Below are 19199 nucleotides of genomic sequence, written 5' to 3' on the forward strand. Positions count from 1 at the left end.
TGTTTCATATTTGTAGTAGCAAGCAAAGTAGGATCTTTTGCTGTTTTTCTCAACTGAGTTTCAGTCAATCAGACATGTGCAAGCAGGCTCTAACCAATCAAATGCTGAGTAGAACTGTACATAAAGAGAGCCATGTTGAGAAAGCAGATATTAAGAGAGACATTGTTGAAGGGGCCAGCCAGCGTTGAGAAGAGAATGAAGAGAGAGGAGACCTCTCATGGCAGAGACTTGCTGAGGGAGCCTCTGAACTTTGAAAGCAAAAAAAGCCATAGGGCAGAAACCTGCCCATGAGAGGGAGGCTTAGCTTGCCCCTTTTAACAGCTGTTAAAGTGAACTGAGCTGTGATCACAGAGCCTCTGGACTCTGGAGGTGAAGTGAGATGACAGTGTTGGTAGTATGTGTCAGTATTGTTATTGCTCTATTGAGCTTTGTTTTCCCAGAGGCAGGAAAGCTTGGAATGGAGCAGTCCCTGTGAGCTGGGATGTGGAGCAGGAGTGGACAGCTGCCTACATTTGAATCCAGGTGAGAGTTGGGAGTGGTCAGCCCACAGAGGAAGAACCATGGGATTTGGAAGTCAACCTTGAGTTAAGATGAAAGAAGACTTTATTCAGACACTTGGTATTGATTAAGGAGAATGTTCTTACTGTGACCTAGGGGTGGATGGTGTGGTATTTTCTGCTACCCCTTCAGGCCTCTCCTTTATTGACCAGAATTTGACCAAAAGGGGGAAATGTCAGGATCCCCATGCGAAGACCACCCCTCTCTTTTTACTATTAGAAGACATCTTGCTTTCCAGAGTCAGGGCCCAGGAAGCTAGCTGTGCCCTGAGCTTGGCATAACAATAATCCTTTGTGTTCACCCTCTGGATGAACTCAGACACAGAAAAATCCCAGAGCTGTTTCACACCAGCACCAGGTGGTCTGAACTCAGACAAGCACCTGGAGTACCCATGTTCTAATCATGAAGTCCTATTACGAGTCAAACTTGTCTCATTGTTGCTGTCAAGGCTGAAGCTCACTGAGTAGCCACTAGTATATGTATTAAGATTTGAACACACCAAAGCTGGTCTCCTAATAGAGGAGGCCCCTGGCACATGTATCTATCTTCTTTCCTCCAACAGAATAAAGAAAGCTTTTTGCTTATAAACACTTAGTTCTTTGGTTTTATTTTACTTTTAGAGTTAACTATGGTCTTGATAGCCTGCGTGAGCTCCCTGGTTTTTTTTTTTTAAAGAGTAAACAGCAGTTGGAGAACTGCTGTGGCTGGTTGGTCATTTCTTATCAGGGCTGACATCTTGAACTTCAAGCTCAAGGGCTTCTATTTTATAAGCAAGCCTGTTTGCTCTCTTGGCACTCAAAATCCTTCCCAGCCTGGCACTGTTTCCTCTCTCCAGTATCACCACAACTTTATGGTCACTGTACTCCATACCACCTTGGCTACTGTCTGTTCCTACCTCCCCAAACACTAACTTCCTGTAGTCCTCACCTTTGCTGAAGCTACTCCCTATTCCTAGAAAGGATACCCAACATGCACCCTCAAGCATCCACAATACTTGGTTGCCACTTCTCTTAGGCATTTAATTCATATGTAATAGCCTATTAGTTATTTGTGTATGTATCTTATTTAAATGTTTTATTGATGTTTACTGGAGGGCAGGCTCCACGAGGCTGAAGCTTATCTTATTTAGTCTTTTTATCTTTCCTAGCACCTTGCATAGTACTCTGATCAAATAAGGTCAATCAGCAAACATTTCTTATGCTTCTACGACATGCTAAGGACTGTATTAGGTGCTGGGGATATAAAGACAAAAAAAGATGAGAAAGAAACAACTTCTGCCTTCAAGAAGCTTACATTCTCTCAGGGGAGACAATATGTACAAACATAAGTATATACTGAATATATATGGAATAAACACAAAATAAAAACAAGTTGGTTAAATACAAGGTAGGTAGGCAGGGCGATAGAAGTTGATGGGGCAGAGGAATCAGAAAAGGTTTTGTGCATAAGGTGGTGCTTGAGTTATGTCTTGAGTACCATGTGTGATGAACAGACAGAAGGCCAGTTTAGCTGTACCTTGGAGGGCAGGAAGGGAAGTAATGTATAAGTCTGGAATAAGTCTGGAAAAAGAAGTTGGAGACAGGTTGTGAAAAGTATTAAATGTCAGAGAAATTTATATTTCATTCTAAAGGCAACAAATAGAGAGTTTTGGGAGTTTATTGAGGAGAACAACATGTTTAAAAAAATCAGTTTGGAAGTTGCATGGAAAATGGATTGGTATAGGGAGAGACTTGGGGCAGGAAGACAAATTAAGACTTCATTCCAAAGGTTCAGGCATTTGGTAGAAAGCTTTAATTAAAGTGGTGTCTGTGTAAGAACAAAGAGATGGGAAAGATATGGTGGAGATGGAAATGGTGAGACTTGACAAATGATTGGTATGTGGGATGAAACAGAGTGAGAAGTTGAGGATAACATCAACATTACAAATCTGTACGACTAGAAAAATGGCAGTACCTATCACAGGCAAGCTTAGTGGACCAAGGAGTTTAAGGTCAAAGATAATGAATTTTGTTTTAGGACATGATAGATACTTAAAGGACATTTCTTTGGCAATATCTAGTAGGCCAATTGGTGATGACAAACTAGACCTCAGAAGAAAAACTTGGGGCTTGATCTATGGCTCTTGGGAGTCAATCAAATCAATTATATTTGCAGGTGATTGTGCACTCAATGCAGCCTCTGAAGCTGAGATATAACAAAGTATGGATCAATTCTCTGCTGCCTGTGCTAATTTTAGCCAACTAATTAACACTAAGAAAACACAAGTGCTCTATCAGCCACTATCATTCATACGTGGAACCACTGGTTACAACAAACAGGGAAGTTTTGAATGCTGTGGATAAGTTCACTTACCTTGGTAGTGTACTTTCCAGGGATTTGACAATGAGGTTGACGCAAGCATTGCCAGAGCTAGCTCAGTGGTTGGAAGGCTCCGAAGAAAAGTTTGGGAGAGAAGAGGTATTAGACTGACTACCAAACTGAAGGTCTACAGAGCCGTTGTGCTGACCTAATTGTTGTATGCCTGTGAAACATGAACAGTCTACCAGTGCCATGGCACGAAACTGAATCGCTTCCATTTGAACTGTCTTAGGAAGATTCTGAAGATCACCTGACAGGATAAGATACCAGACACTGATGTCCTTGCTTGAGCTAAACTGCCAAGCATTCAAACTGTGCTTCAGAGAGCACAACTCTGATGGGCTGGTCATGTTGTTCGAGTGCAAAATATACACTTGCCAAAAAGACTGTTTTATGGAGAACTCGCATGGGGCAGGCGATCACACGGTGGTCAGAAGAAGCCATATAAGGACACTCTCAAGGTCTCTCTCAAGAACTTTGAATTTGATTGAGGGACATGGGAGACACTGGCATAGGACCACTCAGCATAGTGTGCCCACATCAGAAAGAGTGCTGTGCTCTATGAGCAAAGCAGAATTGAGATAGCACAAAGTAAGTGTAGGACGTGCAAATTTGGAGTATCCCCCTCAGGTGTTCACACAGACTATTTGTGCCCAGTCTGTGGTAGAGCATTCCAAGCTCATATTTGTCTGTTCAGCCACAGTTGGACACATTGAAACTTGACTTTATCATGGTGATGTCATTTTGGTCCTCTTTGAGAATGAAAGACAACAGCCAGACACTGCTAAGTACTGGGGGTATGAAAAGAGGCAAAAGATAGTCTTTGCCCTCAAGGACTTACAATCTAATGGGAGAGATGACATAAAAAACCCCCACAAAACAAGATATATCCAGGTGTCAGGACCTCCAAGGCAAGACCACTCCTCTCTTTTCTTACTATTAGGAGAAACCTTGTTTTCCAGAGCTAAGGCCTAGTACGCAATATGTGCTCTGAATTTGGCATAACAAAAATCCTTTGTGCTCATCCTCTGCATGAATTCTGCTGCAGTTAAATCACAGAATTCGATCTAGCCAGTCCCAGGTGGTTCCTGAACTCAGATAAGCACCTGCATGAACCACACTGTGGTCATGAAGCCCTACTATGCATAAACTTTTTTGCCACTAGGCAAATTTGCCTCATTGCTTTGGTTACACCTCACTGTCTGGTTCTTTGTCTATCCACAACTGTATGTATCAAGGCTTAGCCTCAAAGCCGTGGGTCTCCTCAGTCTTAGAGGAGGCCCTGGAACACGTTTAGTTTCCCTCTTCCAATGGAATAAAGAAGGCTTTTTGCTCATAGCCTGAGAGCTTACGTTTTCAGCGTCAATAGTTGAGGTACAACCTCCATGAGCTCTTTGGTATTTTCAGAGTTAACACTTGGTGTGTAACTTCTGTGGCTCTTTGGTTATTTATTTTCAGGTGACACAGGATAAATAGGAAATAATTAGCAGAGGTGAGGTGCTGGAATTAAGAGTAGCTGGGAGAGGTTTCCAGTAAGAGATGTGATTTTGGTTGGGTCTTAAAAGGAAATCAGGGAGGTCAGGAATTGGAAGAGAGAAGGGAGAGTGTTCCAGGCATGGGGGATGACCAGAGAGATACCTGGAGTTAAAAGATGGAGCCAGGAGGCCAATGTCATTGGATCAAAGAGTACACAGTGTGGAGTGAAGTGTAAGAAGATTGGAAAGGTAGGAGGGAACTAGGTTATGAAGGTATTTGAATGCCAAAAAAAAGAACATTTTGTATTGGTTCCTTGAGGTAATAGGAAGCCTGGAGTTTAATAAGTTGGGATGGGGTGACATGGTCAGACATGAGCTTTAGGAACTTTACTTTGGTAGCTGAATGGAGAGTGGATTGGAGCAGGGAGAAACTTAAAGCATGAAGATTATTTCAAGCTATTGCAATAATCAAGGCATGAGGTGATGAGAGCCTGTACCAGAGTGGTGGCAGCATCAGAGGAGAGAAGGGAGGCAAATTCAAAAGATGTGAAGGCTTTGACAAAAACTTGGGTGTGGAGGGTTAGAGAGAGTAAGGAATCCAGGGTGATTCCTAGGTTGTGTGAAGGGGCCTGTGACCTTGTTTTCTTGAGTTGCCTTATTTTCCAGAGATGAAGCCCCCCTGAACTAACATAACAGTGATTTTTTGCAGTTGGACTTTATTAAACTCTCAGCGTGCCCTTGAAGCTAAGTCAGCTACAAACCTGGCTCCGACCAACATAACCCACAGTGATAAACTGTGTAGTTGAGACCCTTTTGGATAAGCAGAATATCTTTCCTCCATGGGGAGGAGGAGGAGATTGAGCTTCTGCCTTTCTGCTTCCTCATCCTACTGCTCCCTTTCCCTTCCCATGCCACTATCCTTTGAGAGGCAATTATTGCCTTTCTCTCATCCCATAACCCTTACATATTCAAGGCCTTGCCTGCATTGTTGGCTTCCTCTGCACTCTATACAAGAAGGGACCTAGAATGCATGTTCCTGCAATAAAATAAGTTATGACTTAAGTCTTTTGGAGTTGTGACCACTTTTGAACAGTTGTGAGCCTGAGGCATAGGGAAGAAGGTGTGGCTCTCTATAGTAACAGGGAAGAATGGAGGGCAGCTAAATGGCACAGTAGATCTGAGTGCTGGGTCTGGAGTCAGAAAGATGAGTCTAAGTTCAAATCTAGCCTCAGACACCTACAAGCTTCATGACCCTCGGCAAGTCACTTAACTTGGTTAGCCTCAGTTCCCTCATCTGTAAATGAATTGAAGAAGGAAATGGTGAAACCACTCCAGTATCTTTGCCAAGAAAACCCCAAATGGAGTCACAAAGAGCTGGATGTGACTGATCAACCAAGGATGGCAGGGTTTAGGGGGAAGAAAATGAGTTCCATTTTGGACATATTGAATTTAAAATATCTACTGGAATCCAGTTTTAGATGTCTTAAAAGGCAGTTGGAAATGCAAGATTGGAGAATATCAGAGAGATTTGGACAAGATAGGCAGATTTGAGAATCATCAGCATAGAACTTGTAATTAAATCCATGGGAACTGAGCAGATCTCCAATAATGAAGCCCATGAGAGTTGATGATGTCAATTAAGCAAGAAAAGAGAAAAAAGGCCAAGGACAAACATTACCACAGTTAGGGGTATACCCACTTTTCAGAATTTGGACATCCAGCAAAGGAAATGGAGAAGAGGTCAGATGAGTAACACCTAGGAGAACCAGGAGGAAACATTGACATGAAAACTAAGAAAGGAGAGAGTATATAGGAATATGAGAGGGTCAACACACTCAAATGCATCTGACAGGTCAATGAGAATGGAGAGTGAGAGAACATCAGAATAAACACTGGCTATTTCGGAGAGAACAGCAGAGATGAGGCCCAAAACTAGACTGCAAAGGGTAAGATAATGTATGTAAAGCACTCAATACCCCTTAAGCCTGTATAAATGTGAGTTTGGCATTCAAAGCTTGCTGAATTTTTAAAAAGAAAGTGTTGTAGTCTATCAATTTTGATTGAGGACTCAAATTTCTAGTTACCCTCTGCATCTGTTCACTCTTCATAGTGCAGTAAACTACACCCCTCTTCCCCCAGACCCCCTCTATACAATCTGGGCAAAACGCTTAAAAAACAAACTCCAGAGCCTAAGTTAGGCTTTCTTCCCTCTCCCCATCATATCCCTGGGCTTTAGTAACACAGTACTGCCCCCACTTCTTTTAGAAGCCATATATATACCTGAATCCATTTACTCCACAGCTGTTCTTTTAAAAATCCAGCTGTTACATTAATGCTCTTTTGAAAAAAATAAATGTGTGGTATTTTCCTCCCAACTCTCCCTCATACCCCAATCAGTCCTTCGAGGTAAAACTAAAAAAACCCAAAAAACCCAATATAATTGGCCACGTGGGATAACTTGTAATATACCTCATTCCGCACCGGTAGCACACCACCCCTTTCTGGAGAGGCAAAGCACATTCCTGCTCTTAAGGTAGAGTTAAAGAGGAGACTTTGCACTTACAGGAAAACACTAGAAGATTCATCGTTTTCTTTAAGAGTATGTTTTTTCATTTTTCAAAGTTCTTTCACATTTCTCTTTTGATGGTCACCAGAGCCCCCCAACAGTTTTTAAAAATGCTCATGTGCTCACTTTCGGGCTCCATTGAGCGTTCCTGGGTCTGCAGCCCGGGTCTAGTGCTTCGTTCCTCCCGCACGGCCTGCCGTGTGCGGGAAGAGAGGTGTGGGACCTCTTACTCCCACAGATGGCTTTGGAAAATAAAGGCTGTTGGGAGCCAGGCGGCGCCAAGATTCCACAGTTGTGACAACTTGCCCGCGATCAGCCAATCCCAGAGCGAAGAACACGCCTGACGCGTTCTCTAGCCCCGCCCCTCTCCTCACGTGTCTTCAGAAGCTCAGGGCGTGGATTGGCTGCAGCTGTACGGGGGAAGGGGGCGGAGCCAACGGCCGAGCTGGTCTATGTGGGCCTATTGCACCCGTGCTTCTTTATTTGCTCCTGCCGTGGTGACTCCAGTTACCAACTTCCGGTCTGCCAGGACTTTCTCCGGGGTTCGGTGAAGTTAAAGGAACAGTCGTTTATCCGTGCTGTCGTTGGCTAACTCGCGGAGTCCTTGGTTTTTTTGGGGGGGAGGGGGCGTGTTTATTGTTTGTCCCTTTCGGCTCTCCGTACCTTCGTGAATTCCAGCCGTTCTGCTCTACGTGTGGAGCACGCGGCTTGCGTGGAAGAGCCGGAGACCACGTGGGCCCGGGGAGTGACGGGAGCATCCTCGGAGCCGGGGCGCCCGGAGCCCCTGCAGCTTCCTGTGCCACCGGCACCCCATCGAGCCCCGGCGGGCGAGCGCATCCTGCTTCCGCCATGAACTACCGGGAGCAGCTCATGAGCCGGGCGGTCCCGGGGCAGTTCGATGATGCTGACTCCTCTGACAGGTGAGAGGACCCGAGCGGCGTGCGTGGGGCTGGGGTCCCATCCCCCTGCGCTCCGGGGCTCCGTCTCCTCTGCCCCGCTTCCTGCCTTGGGCCGCAGTACGTGGCCGCACGCAGACCCTCCGAGCTAAGGGTCCTGCAGACTCCCCCCTTTAAGTGTTTGGGGTCAGGAGGTGTCTTTGTCATCAGAGCCCATCATTCCAAGCCTTTCACCGAGTTGATTTTATTTCAGTTCAGTTTCTTTGAGGAGCGAACATCGTTGTCCACTTGGCCCCATCCTTGACCCTCTCTCCTCCACATCAAGCTAAAGCCATCTGCATAATCAAACGAAACAATTTCTGCTTTGGACTTGTCCAAAAGATACAGCGTGACCCAAAAGTCTTGGTGCTTTTTAAAACCGTAGGAAGACTTTGGGTGTCTATGTTTACTGATTTTTTTGTACCCTAAAGTCCATCCCCTCTTTTTCAGGAGGTAAAGTAGCATATTTCATCATAAGTTCTCTGGCATTGTTTCACTTTTTTTTTTTGGTGTGGTCCTTGTCCTATTTTTTTTTTTTACTTTTCCCTCTAAATTTATTCATTTATTTGTTTTCAATTTTTCGCAATCACTTCTGTAAGTTTTAAATTTTCTCCCCTTCCCTCCCCAAGGCAGCATGCAGTCTTATATGGGCTCTATACACATATTCTTATTAAACACATTTTCGCATTAGTCACATTGCATAAAAGAATTAAAACGAATGGGAGAAAGCATGAATGAAACTAAACAAAACCAAACATAACAAAAGAAAAAATAGTCTGTTTCAATTTGGGTTCTGACTCCATTGTTCTTTCTCTGGATGTGGGTGACATTTTGTATCAGGGGTCCTTTGGAAATGTTTTAGATCCTTGCATTGCCTTAGCTATTTTCAAAGGCTACGGTGATATTTTGTTAATATGTCCACAATTGCAGTGTTGTCGTAAACACAGTAGTGTGTACATTGATTCCAGATGTCTCAAAATACAGCATTTTGTGCCTTTTTAAAAACAACACTTAAAAAAGTTTTCAATTAACAATAAATCTTTGTTTTTGTTTTACCTATGGGGAAAAAATCCCAGAATCCTTGGGATAAATATGCATAGTGAAACAAAATAAATCCCTTTCTTGGCCATTAAATATATATCTTAATCTGCACCCGTTTGTATTTTTTGAAGTTTGTTTAGTTATTTTAAAAAATTAACTTTGATTAAGTTTTTATTTCTTTTTGTAAAAGTGTCTCTTATTATTAAATGGAAGTACAAATGCCTTGAATTTCCTAATGACTTGAGATTCACACATCTGTGGCATTTTTGTCATGTTACCTTAGATCGCATGTAACATCATCTGAAAAATTCCTGTTTTTAGTGGAAGTACAACCAGCATGGAAACAAGCCAAGAGGAGGAAGATACATCTAAAAATTCTCACCAGACTTTGAATGAAGTTGATGAAGAAATTCAGGAAGATGATTATGAAGATTATGATGATGATGATGATGATTGGGACTGGGATGATGAAGTTGGGAAAATTACTAAGGGCTCTTGTTCATCTGGAGGCAGTAACCCACAGGTATTTTATAAATGAGTTTTTGATATCTTTCTAGTATGTACCTGTTTGCTTTTAATACAAGCTTTCATATCTACTGTATTGCTCTAAAACAAGATCAGCTAACCTTTTTTTCTGCCATGGTCTACTTTGATAGTCAGGTGAAGTCTGTAGGCCCCTTTTTGGAATGTTTTGTTGCCTACAGTCATAATTGGAGGAAATGATAAAATTCAGCTAAAAGGTTAGTGAAAATAAAGATGTAATTTTTTTCCCATTCAGATTCACTGACCCTCTGAAATATAGATTCTGCTTTAGAACTTAATACCTAGAAAAGATCAACTAGAATGATCTTTTCTTCTTGCTAATTCATTTTTCTCTATCTCTATATTTTGTTTTTAACATTTCATTCATTTCCAAATATAGCCTTCCCTTGATACAAAGAAGAAAATGGGAAAAAAACCAATTCATCAAAGCCAACTCATTCACAGTGTATGACAGAATATGCAAGCTTTCATACCTGCCTTTCTCAACTGTTCAGTTTTTATTCTGGTTTTTGAAAGGTGAGGTGATAATGCACCTTGGGTCATACATCTAGAACCGGAAGGGACCCAAGAGCCCATCTCTTCCAGACTCCTTGTTGTATGGGAGTTGTATGGGAGATGAAGACTAGCAGTAAATCTAGAGGTGGAATTGGAAGTTGGAGAGCCCAACCCAATGTTTTTGCTATTGGACCACACTGCCTCCATAGGGGACTGCATGTACTTATTTTGTGTAAATTAAAATCTAACATTTATGGATCTATAAAAGAAGAACTTAACAAATAATCTAAAACTACACCTTATTTGCAGAGGTAGAGAACTATAATTGAATGTTTTTCTTTTTTTTCTTTTATTCTTTGTGACAAGATTCGGCCTTTTGGTAATTGGGGAGAGACATTTGGAAATCAAGACGTAAAAAAAGTATAAAGAAAAATTAAAAATAAGATTTTTATAACACTAGGGAAAAATAATCTTACCTATGCATTGTGGTATAATGGAAAGAGGTCAGAACTTGAAATCTAGAGAGACTTGAGTTAGAATGCTGCTTCTGTGACCATAGGCAAAACCTGTCTCTGAACCTTAGTTTTATCAACTGTGAAATGGAAGTAATTCCTGTAGTGCATACCTTATAACATTGTTAGGAACATGCGTGCCCACACATACACACACACACACGCTTTTAATAATCTTAAAAGTGCTATGTAAGTGTCAGTTATAAAAATAACTTGGGTCAAGCAGAGTTGAGTATTTAACTAGGATGATTTATTATTATACTTTTGGTTACAGTTTATAAGTTTGTGTTTATATTTGTTAATTGTAGAAATTTCAGGCCAAAAAACTCTCCTTTTTATCTTTATTTTCTGTTTATTTGTGATTTATATATTCCATGTAATGTTTTTTTTCTCTTCAGGATATTCTTTTCTTCAATTTTTATTGGATACCTAGTAAGTGCTTACTGTGTAAGCATTGAGGAAGCAAAGGAAGGTGAAATGGTTCCTTTGCTCTAGGAGATCACATTTCAGTGGCTGAGACATATCCCCACCAGTCTACATAATATGTAACGTTTCCCTGTATGGAACATTGTTTCATTTCATTTTTATTAAGTGCTTTTTGTGTTCTGGGTACTGGGGAGAAACAAAGGAAGGAAAAAGCAGTCCCTGTGCTCTCAGAGCTTATATTTTAATGACTAAGACATTATAAATAACTTAGGTCCATACAACATCTGTCCAGAGTAGATGGGAGGCAGTCTGACTAAGTAGGACACTAGCATCTATCTGGTAGAGAAAGACCTCTTGCAGAAGAAGAGATTTGAGTTGAGTTGAGTCTTGAAGGAAAAACCAGGGAAGTTAAGAGGTGAGGTGAGGTAGGATGGGGGTGGAGGCCAGTACAGTGGCACAGAGATGAGAGTGGAAGTGCAAGTGGGCCAGCGTTTCTGAGTCATTGAGTATGTGGAGTGGGGTAAAGTACAGGAAAAAGGCAGGTTAAGAAGGGCTTTAGATGCCAAAGAGTTTGTTATTGGATCCTGTAAGCAATAGGGAGCCATTGGAGCTCATGGAGCAGGGGGATCAGCATGATCACATCTGTGCTCTAGAAGGATCACCTTGGCAGCTGAATGGAGGCTGGATTGGGGTGGGAAGAGACTTGAAGCAGAGAGGCGTTAAAAAAGATATAGCAGAGGTATGGGAGAGGAGATGAACGCCTGAATTAGGGTTATAATTGTGAGTGGAGAGAATGAGACATTTGAGAGATTTTGAAGGTAGAAATGACCAGATTTGGCAACAGATTATGTTGCAGAGGGATGCAAAAGTAGAGTCAAAGATGAAACCAAGGTTGTAATTGAGAGCATGGTGGTACCCTTAAGAGTAATGGGAGTGTGGAAGGGGTATTTCTGAGGAGGGAGGGAAGAAAAGGCTAATATTTTCTCTTTTGACCATGTTGACATTAAGATAACTACAGGACATCAAGTTCCAAATGTCCAAGATCCAATCAGTGATGAGGGTCTGTAGCTTGTGAGAGAGGCTAGAGCTGGACATATGTGTATTGAGGAATCATCTGCATAGAGATAGTTAAACATGTGAGAGCTGATACGTCACCAAGGGTGGTAACAGAGCAAAAAGAAAAAGCATACCAGTGATTGAGCCTTGGAATGAAGGTCATCTGCAATTAGTGGGCATGACTTAGGTAAAGAACCAGCAGAGGAGCCACATAATAAAGAGAACCATGAGAGAGCAATCATAGGCATCTGGAAGGGAGAGAGAATCTAGGAGATCATCAACAGTGTCAGGTGCTACAGAAAGATCAAGAAGAATGAAATTTGAGAAGATTTACCCTTATGAGCTCAGTGGCAGTGTTAAAGAGGGCAGCTTCAGTTGAATGATGACAAAATAGCCAGCAGTTATATAGCTTTAAAGTTTGCAAAGTGCTTGACATAGAGTGTCTTATTTAATCCTCACAATAACACTGTGAGTTAGATTGTTACTCTCATCCTATGGACCAGGTTATGAATGGCTTTGGGAGCCAAATTGAGGTTTTTATATTTGATATACAGTATCAAATACAGTATACAATGTGTCTAAAAGAGAGAGAAGATAGAAGGTATCTGAAAGAAGCAATAATACCAAAGACATGGAAAAATCTCAGATCTTGTTAATACTGGGAAAAGTAACCAAGGAAAGATAGTTAGCTACAGTCCTACATTCCTACACTCTCATCTAAGGAAAATCTTTGAGAGTTTTATATAAATAAATATATGGGCATACACATGCATATGTATGTACACACATAAATTAAGGGCTTCTTTCATGAAGGTATTATTAGTAAACAAAGGAAGCATTTTCAAAAAATGATCAACATCGGACCACGTCTTTACCATTTCACAGTTAACTAAAATGTAAAGACTATATGAGCCCGCTGTGCTAATTGTAAATTATGAAAAAGCATTTGATTTGGTAGAACACATATGCCATTGTATGATCTCTTCTATAGAAAAATGTCTCTTAGTCATACATTGTGATTCAGGATTCCTTGGAAGATGTAAGAACAGTAGTAACTGTTCAATGACAAGAAATGTTAGTTGAAGCATAAAACAGTGAGATGTATTCTTATCAAAGATTCCCCACTGATGATGGGAAGAGATAAAAGTGCAGTGCCCATCCATTGATGGTGAGATGTTCTAGATGAGCTTGTTTGCAGATGGCATTGGGCTGACTGCATCTTCCCTCAGGGTATTGCAGAGCCTCTTCAAAGAGATCTGTAATCACTCAAAGGAGTTTGACTGTTCCATACATATAGGAAAGACTAAGTTGATGAAGAATGTCCTTTTGAAGAATGAATGAAGAGTGCTCAGAATGAAGAATGCTCATATTTCAACAACTCTGGATGTTGTCCAACTGCGTGTAAATAATCTGACAGTGGGTGAACTGGAATCAGATTTGAAAAGGAGGGGAAGAGAGGACTAGATGACTTTGAGGGAATTGCAAACTTTTTTAGTGACCTCAAGCTTCATATGAAAGCAACGATATCATTTTTGATATTTGTATTTTACTGGTGTTGCTATACAGCAGCAGTGCGTTGTGGAACAACATCACTATCTCCAAAGAACTAAAGATGAGTGAATATTAGAGAGTGATGGGATGCTGATAAATAGGCAGTAGTAACTCCAAAGAGGAACAAAGGTAGAGGGTGTCTGAGGAATTGTAAGGTAAGAAAATGAGATGGATTGGCCACAAGGTGAAAGCAAGAGATAAATAGGTGTACAATCAAAGTGCTTAACTGGTATTGATGATGTTGAACAAAAGCAAGAAAGGCCCTTGGCATGGTAAGATAACACACTGTGGTGAACTTTTAGGTGAAGCTGGATAAGTCTTTCACAGTCATCAATAGATTGTGATCTGCATTGATGGAAGTTGCTTTTGAATTGGTGAGATCATAGATGCATTTGAGTACTTACTCTACTAGACTCTATTTAGGGAACTTTCCTCAGGAAAGATGAGATGGCAGAAAATCAGTTTTGCTTGAGAATTTCAGAAAGAATTTGCACTGAGAGAAAGTTGAAGCATTTGACATAGCCCTTAAGCTAGGTGGCATTGTACAAAATGGTCTTTCTCAGATACACTCTGTCTAATGAATTAAGTTGATTAATTAAATTGATCCATCCTTGTCATTTGGGTAAATGCTCTTTTATAAAAGTTTAGTTCAATAAGCCCATTAAGTTAGAAAAATTTTCTAAAATTGAACTCTTAGGTCCTTCATGGTAATCAGGGACATAATGACATGGATAGCTGAAAACCTCTGATTATCTAGAACCCTCATTAGACACTAGTTTCAGCCTCCTCCTCATGCTTTAAAAATTCTTAAGAAAAGTTCACTAATGGTTGACTACTCTTTCTATACATGTGCCACAAAATGTAGGAACAAATATAGGTCTTCATAATTGAATATTCCGCTCTACTTCTGTTAAGGAGCAAGTTTTCCCCATCTCTTCTAGGCTAACCGACAGCCCAGTCACTTCAACTCTGCAAAAATGTCGACGCCAGCAGATAAGGCCTTGAGAAAATTTGAGAATAAAATTAATCTGGGTAAGTTTGTAAATGCCCCAGAGATGAATTCAAGTGATACTAACTGGTTACACGGAAGTAAGACTCACATTATAATTAAGGACAGCAGGAAAACGTTTCCCCCCTTTTCTGTTTGCTCAGATATAATAGAAATATATGTAGTTTTGAGACAATAAAGCTGCATATATTCTAGTTTGTGCATGAAAAAGTGTTTAATTTAATGGAATAATGAGGGTGTAACCTTTTGCAACCGTATTGAGAATGCAAGAATGTTTGAATGCAGTTTTTAGTATCTTTCATCCCGTTTTTCCTCAAAAATAAGGCTGATTAGCAGTATTTAATTAAACATTGCAATTACCTGTTGAACTCCTCACTGTCTCAGATGCTAACTAGAACTCTTGGATTGTTTCTATATATTTGAAAAAATGTCATGATCTTGCTTATCTCTCAGAAATAGAGTGATAGAGCTTTCTTGGGTTGTCTCTAGTCTTTCACTTTTAGCATTGAATAGAAGTTGAAGTTCTTCCTAGACACTCTGATGAGTGTTATATTGATTTATTCTTATTTATGTTTGTAGCCTGATTTGAAGCAGCATCGTTTTACCTTTTGGAGGTCTAGTGATTCATTGACTAGATATGATCATTGACTAGATAGCTTGGATTGTTTCAGATACAGGGACAAAATAGAAAAGTCAGCTGTTTTTTTTTTTTTTTCCTAAATTAAAAGTTTTTTGTGTGTGCTCATCTTTCATTTTTCTTTTAGATAAACTTAATCTTGCTGATTCTGTTATAAATAAAGTCACTGAAAAGACTAGACAAAAGGAGGCAGATATGTAAGTAGTATTTTGAGAACTTTCTGACTTATTGTCATAGATTCAAATTTTTTGAGTTTCTGAAATACTTTCCTTTTGTTAACTGAAGGGTAATCAGTCTTCCTATCTCTTCCTTCTACCCAGAATATATTGTTTAATTACAAGATAATTTTCCTATTCTTCATGTTATCTTTTCAAAATAGGCTACCCTGGGATTATGTGTAAAAATGCTGTATATAGATAGATATAGATACATATTAATCTCTTACTTTGTGTGTGTGTGTGTGTGTGTGTGTGTGTGTGTGTGTGTGTGTGTGTGTATCTATAAATAGGTAGATAGATGTCAGAATAAATCAAACTTCTATTTTGTCCAACTTGGAAGAACTATTAGCACATTCATTGTTAGGATTGTATTTGTAGTTCAGTTATGAAGGATATGACCTTACTAGCTTAAATAAATGGATCATAAATTCTTTAATGTCAGGCAAATAAAAAGGTATTTTGCTTAGAACCTAGCCCAGTATTTGTGAACATAAGTTATGTGCTTAGTTAATTTTTTAAAATTTGGATAAGACTTTGACTTAAGGCTTTCATTTGAAAAGTATTGAATAAGGGCCAAGAAATGCATACAAGCGGTGTATTCTTATGCAGTTTTTGTATATTCATAATTACATGCAATAATTATAGGTCTCAAGTTATCAGGACAAGTGTTCATCTAGTCTAACTCCATGAAAATAGCTAGCATTTAGCTTTCTAAGATTTGGAAAGCACTTTAACTGTATTCTTTCATTTTGATTCTCACACCCAATCCTGTGAGGCAGGTGATATTATCTCTACTTTACAGATAAGGAAACTGAAACTGAGAGAGGTTGAGATCTGCCCAGGGTCACACAGCTAATAAATGCTTGAGGTAGGATTTGGACTCCAAGGCAACCAGATTCCCAAGCTCAGGCTCCATCTGGCTACCTCCACAATTTCCTGTGTGATTTTGGACAAGTCATGTAAATTCCCTGGGCCTCAGTTTCTTCTTCTGTAAAATGAGGCAGCTTAGTGATAGAAACAGTTTTCTAGCTAGAAGAGTGTTAAGAATGGCCCTTTTAATTACATTTACTAATTGTTGTTTCCCTTTTTTATACTTCAGTCCTAGTTTGTTTCATATACATGCCACACATATGGATAAAGTCAGTGGGTGTGCTGTATTGGAAAGAATAGAGATTTTAGAGTCAGAAAATCTGATTTTTATTTAGTTAGTAACCATTTATTAAGGGCCATCCATGTGCCCCAGGTACTGTAAGCTCTGGGGACACCAAAGGGTATACATGGCCTCCAGCAGCTCATAATCTTAACCTGTATGACCATCACCTCTCTGGGCCTCAGTTTCTCTGTTGGTATGATGAAGTTGAATAAGATGATCTCTACAAGTCTTTTTTGCTCTAAAAGCTCCTGTTCTCTTAGGGTTAAAGACTAGAATATCTTGGCTAGGAAGAATAATTGTTATAAGAGGCTCAACCTGGATTTAGGATTATGGGTTTCTAGTGAAAGCAGGCCTTTATGTCATAAATGTTTGAATTTCACAAAGGAGATCTAGTAGACACTTGAATTTATTTTATAAATTCAGTTATTCATTAAATTACCATGACAATAATTGACATGAAGCATTTTATAGTTATGAAGGTATTTGTGCAAATTACTTTTTGGATCTGCATAATAAACTCAAAAAGTAGAAGAGGTAGCAGTGGCTGTGGGATAAGCTTTTTTTCTTTTTTCTCAGAATTCCAGCTTTTGTGGGAATATAAGATTCCATCTAGAGCTGAAAGGGACCTTAGAGACCATTTCAACCATCTTGCTTACAGGTGATGAGACCCAGGTCCCAGAGAATTTAAGTGACTTGCCCAAAGTTACATAGGTGATAAGGGATAAAGCTGGGATTAGAACTGGGGTTCTATGATTCCTTCTGTTCCTTGTAAGAGAATGATGGTGAAGGAAAGTATTAGGAGGTAACTTAAGGGAGATAGATATATACAAACTGAGCTAAGAATAAGTGAAATAGGAATTCAGTGTCATGGAAGGAGGAGAACTTAGAAATGAAACGTAAGCCTGTCCATGGATAAGGAAACTGTTTGGGTTTTTTAATGAAGCAGTGCAGTCATTTGTGCTTCCATTTTATTTATGTTTTATTTCATCAAAGTATGACTATGACATCACATGTATTGTTCACGTATCTTTTTTTGCTTTTGGTTAGGTATCGGGTTAAAGATAAGGCGGACAGAGCAACTGTGGAACAGGTACACTTTTGAAATATTTTAAATGAATATTTCTGCTATTTTCTTTTTTGAAACAAAATTTTATTGATAACTTTTTTAAAAAAAATCACTAAAAATTTCCCCAGTATGCTTCCTCCCTCCCAGAGTGCTAGGCTACTTCATATGACAAATGATATTTTTTTAAAGATGAAAATCAGTGAAACTAAACAGTATATCACAGAACTCTGAAAATATGTGCAATGTGTACCATAGTCATGTACCTCCCACCTCTGTGAAGAGGTGTCTTGGATGTTTTCTTTGCAGTCGTGCTTGTTCTTTGCAGTTTTGCAGCTTTCACTTTTGATTTTTTGTGTGTGTGGTGGTTCTTAACATTCACATTGTACTCATTGTTTTCTTGATTTTGCTTATTTCACGCTTTCCATGCTTCATCATATTCATCACAGCACAGTAATATTCCCTTATATTCATTCATGTATCATGTTTAGGCATCCAGCCGTCAATGACCGTCTGCGTTTCCAATTTATTGCTATCACCAAGAGTGTCACTGTAAATATTTTGGTGTCTTTGGGAATTTCTGCTTATGAATGACTCTTTGTGGTATGAGCCTATTAGTGGAATCCCTGGTTAGATGGTATGGACATTTTACTTACTTTGTGTGCATAATTCCAAATTGCTTTCCAAAATGGTTGTACTGATTCTCCATCAAGAGTGGCCTGGTATGCCTATCTTCTTCCAATGTTGATTCTTCCTCATCTTTTGCTAGTAATACCAATTTGCAGGGAATGGGTTGAAACCTCAGTTGTTTCGATTTGCATTTCTTTTGCTAATGATTTGAAATATTCTTTCATCTAGTTGTTAATAGGTTGTAATCTCTCTTTTGAGAACTGTTTGTTTATACCCTTTGATCATTTATATTTTAGGAAATGAGTTTTGGTTTTATGGTTTACACATACACATACTGGTGCAGTTTTAAACTCTAGTGGCTTAAAACTGCATTAAGACTTTGGGACATCCTGTATATTCACATATGTATATATGTTAAGGATTTGGTATTCAAGATACACAACGATTACTCAAAAAAAAAGATTGAAATTTTTTTTTCCTCATTTGACCACTTTTTTTCTTATCCTGGTACATTCTTTTTTTCCTAGAAGATTTCTTGTTTACATGTAATCATTTATCTTTTTATCTTTAGTGATTCTCTCTATCCTTTATTTATAAGAATGTATCTCCTACCCGTAACTGTGAAAGATATATGCTCTATTTCTCTTGATTTTTTTTTCCTTATGATATGATCCTTAATGTTAATGACATGTATCCAGTTGGAATATATTGTGGAATGTGGTGTAAGGCAGTCAACTGGGTGGCTCAGTGGATAGAGTACTGGGCCTGGAGTCAAGAAGACCTAATTTAAATGCAGCCTCAGATTCTTATTATTTGTGTGTGCAGGTCATTTAATCTCTGTAAGTCTTAATCCACTGGAGAAGAAAATAGTAAACCACTGCAGTATCTTTGCCAAGAAAACCCCCTACAGGGTCATGAGGAGGCAGAGACTAAACAATGACAGTTGATCTAAGCCTAATTTCTGCCTTCCAGT

At 39.6% G+C, this 19199-nt stretch overlaps 2 protein-coding genes across 10 annotated transcripts in view; one reads left to right on the forward strand and one right to left on the reverse strand.

Moving 5' to 3' along the window:
- The window catches only part of CAGE1 (cancer antigen 1), a 92762-nt gene extending 85379 nt beyond the window's left edge, over nt 1–7383 (reverse strand). For 5 of the 8 annotated variants that reach the window (XM_072603754.1, XM_072603753.1, XM_072603751.1 and 2 more), the window contains exon 1: nt 6955–7383. In XM_072603754.1, the coding sequence (XP_072459855.1) occupies nt 6955–6976 (22 nt within the window). In that variant the 5' untranslated portion in view covers nt 6977–7383. The remainder of the gene's footprint in view (nt 1–6954) is intronic. The other 3 variants (XM_072603752.1, XM_072603755.1, XM_072603756.1) reach the window with 3 other exon arrangements.
- Nucleotides 7384–7631: 248 nt separating this feature from the next.
- Nucleotides 7632–19199, forward strand: part of RIOK1 (RIO kinase 1) — a 35118-nt gene continuing 23550 nt past the window's right edge. For both annotated transcript variants that reach the window (XM_072603759.1, XM_072603761.1), the window contains exons 1-5: nt 7632–7877; nt 9255–9456; nt 14458–14548; nt 15290–15359; nt 17581–17623. In XM_072603759.1, the coding sequence (XP_072459860.1) occupies nt 7807–7877; nt 9255–9456; nt 14458–14548; nt 15290–15359; nt 17581–17623 (477 nt within the window). In that variant the 5' untranslated portion in view covers nt 7632–7806. The remainder of the gene's footprint in view (nt 7878–9254; nt 9457–14457; nt 14549–15289; nt 15360–17580; nt 17624–19199) is intronic.

Source organism: Notamacropus eugenii, chromosome 4 (genome assembly GCF_028372415.1).
Source record: "Notamacropus eugenii isolate mMacEug1 chromosome 4, mMacEug1.pri_v2, whole genome shotgun sequence".
In the NCBI taxonomy this organism is placed as follows: domain Eukaryota; kingdom Metazoa; phylum Chordata; class Mammalia; order Diprotodontia; family Macropodidae; genus Notamacropus; species Notamacropus eugenii.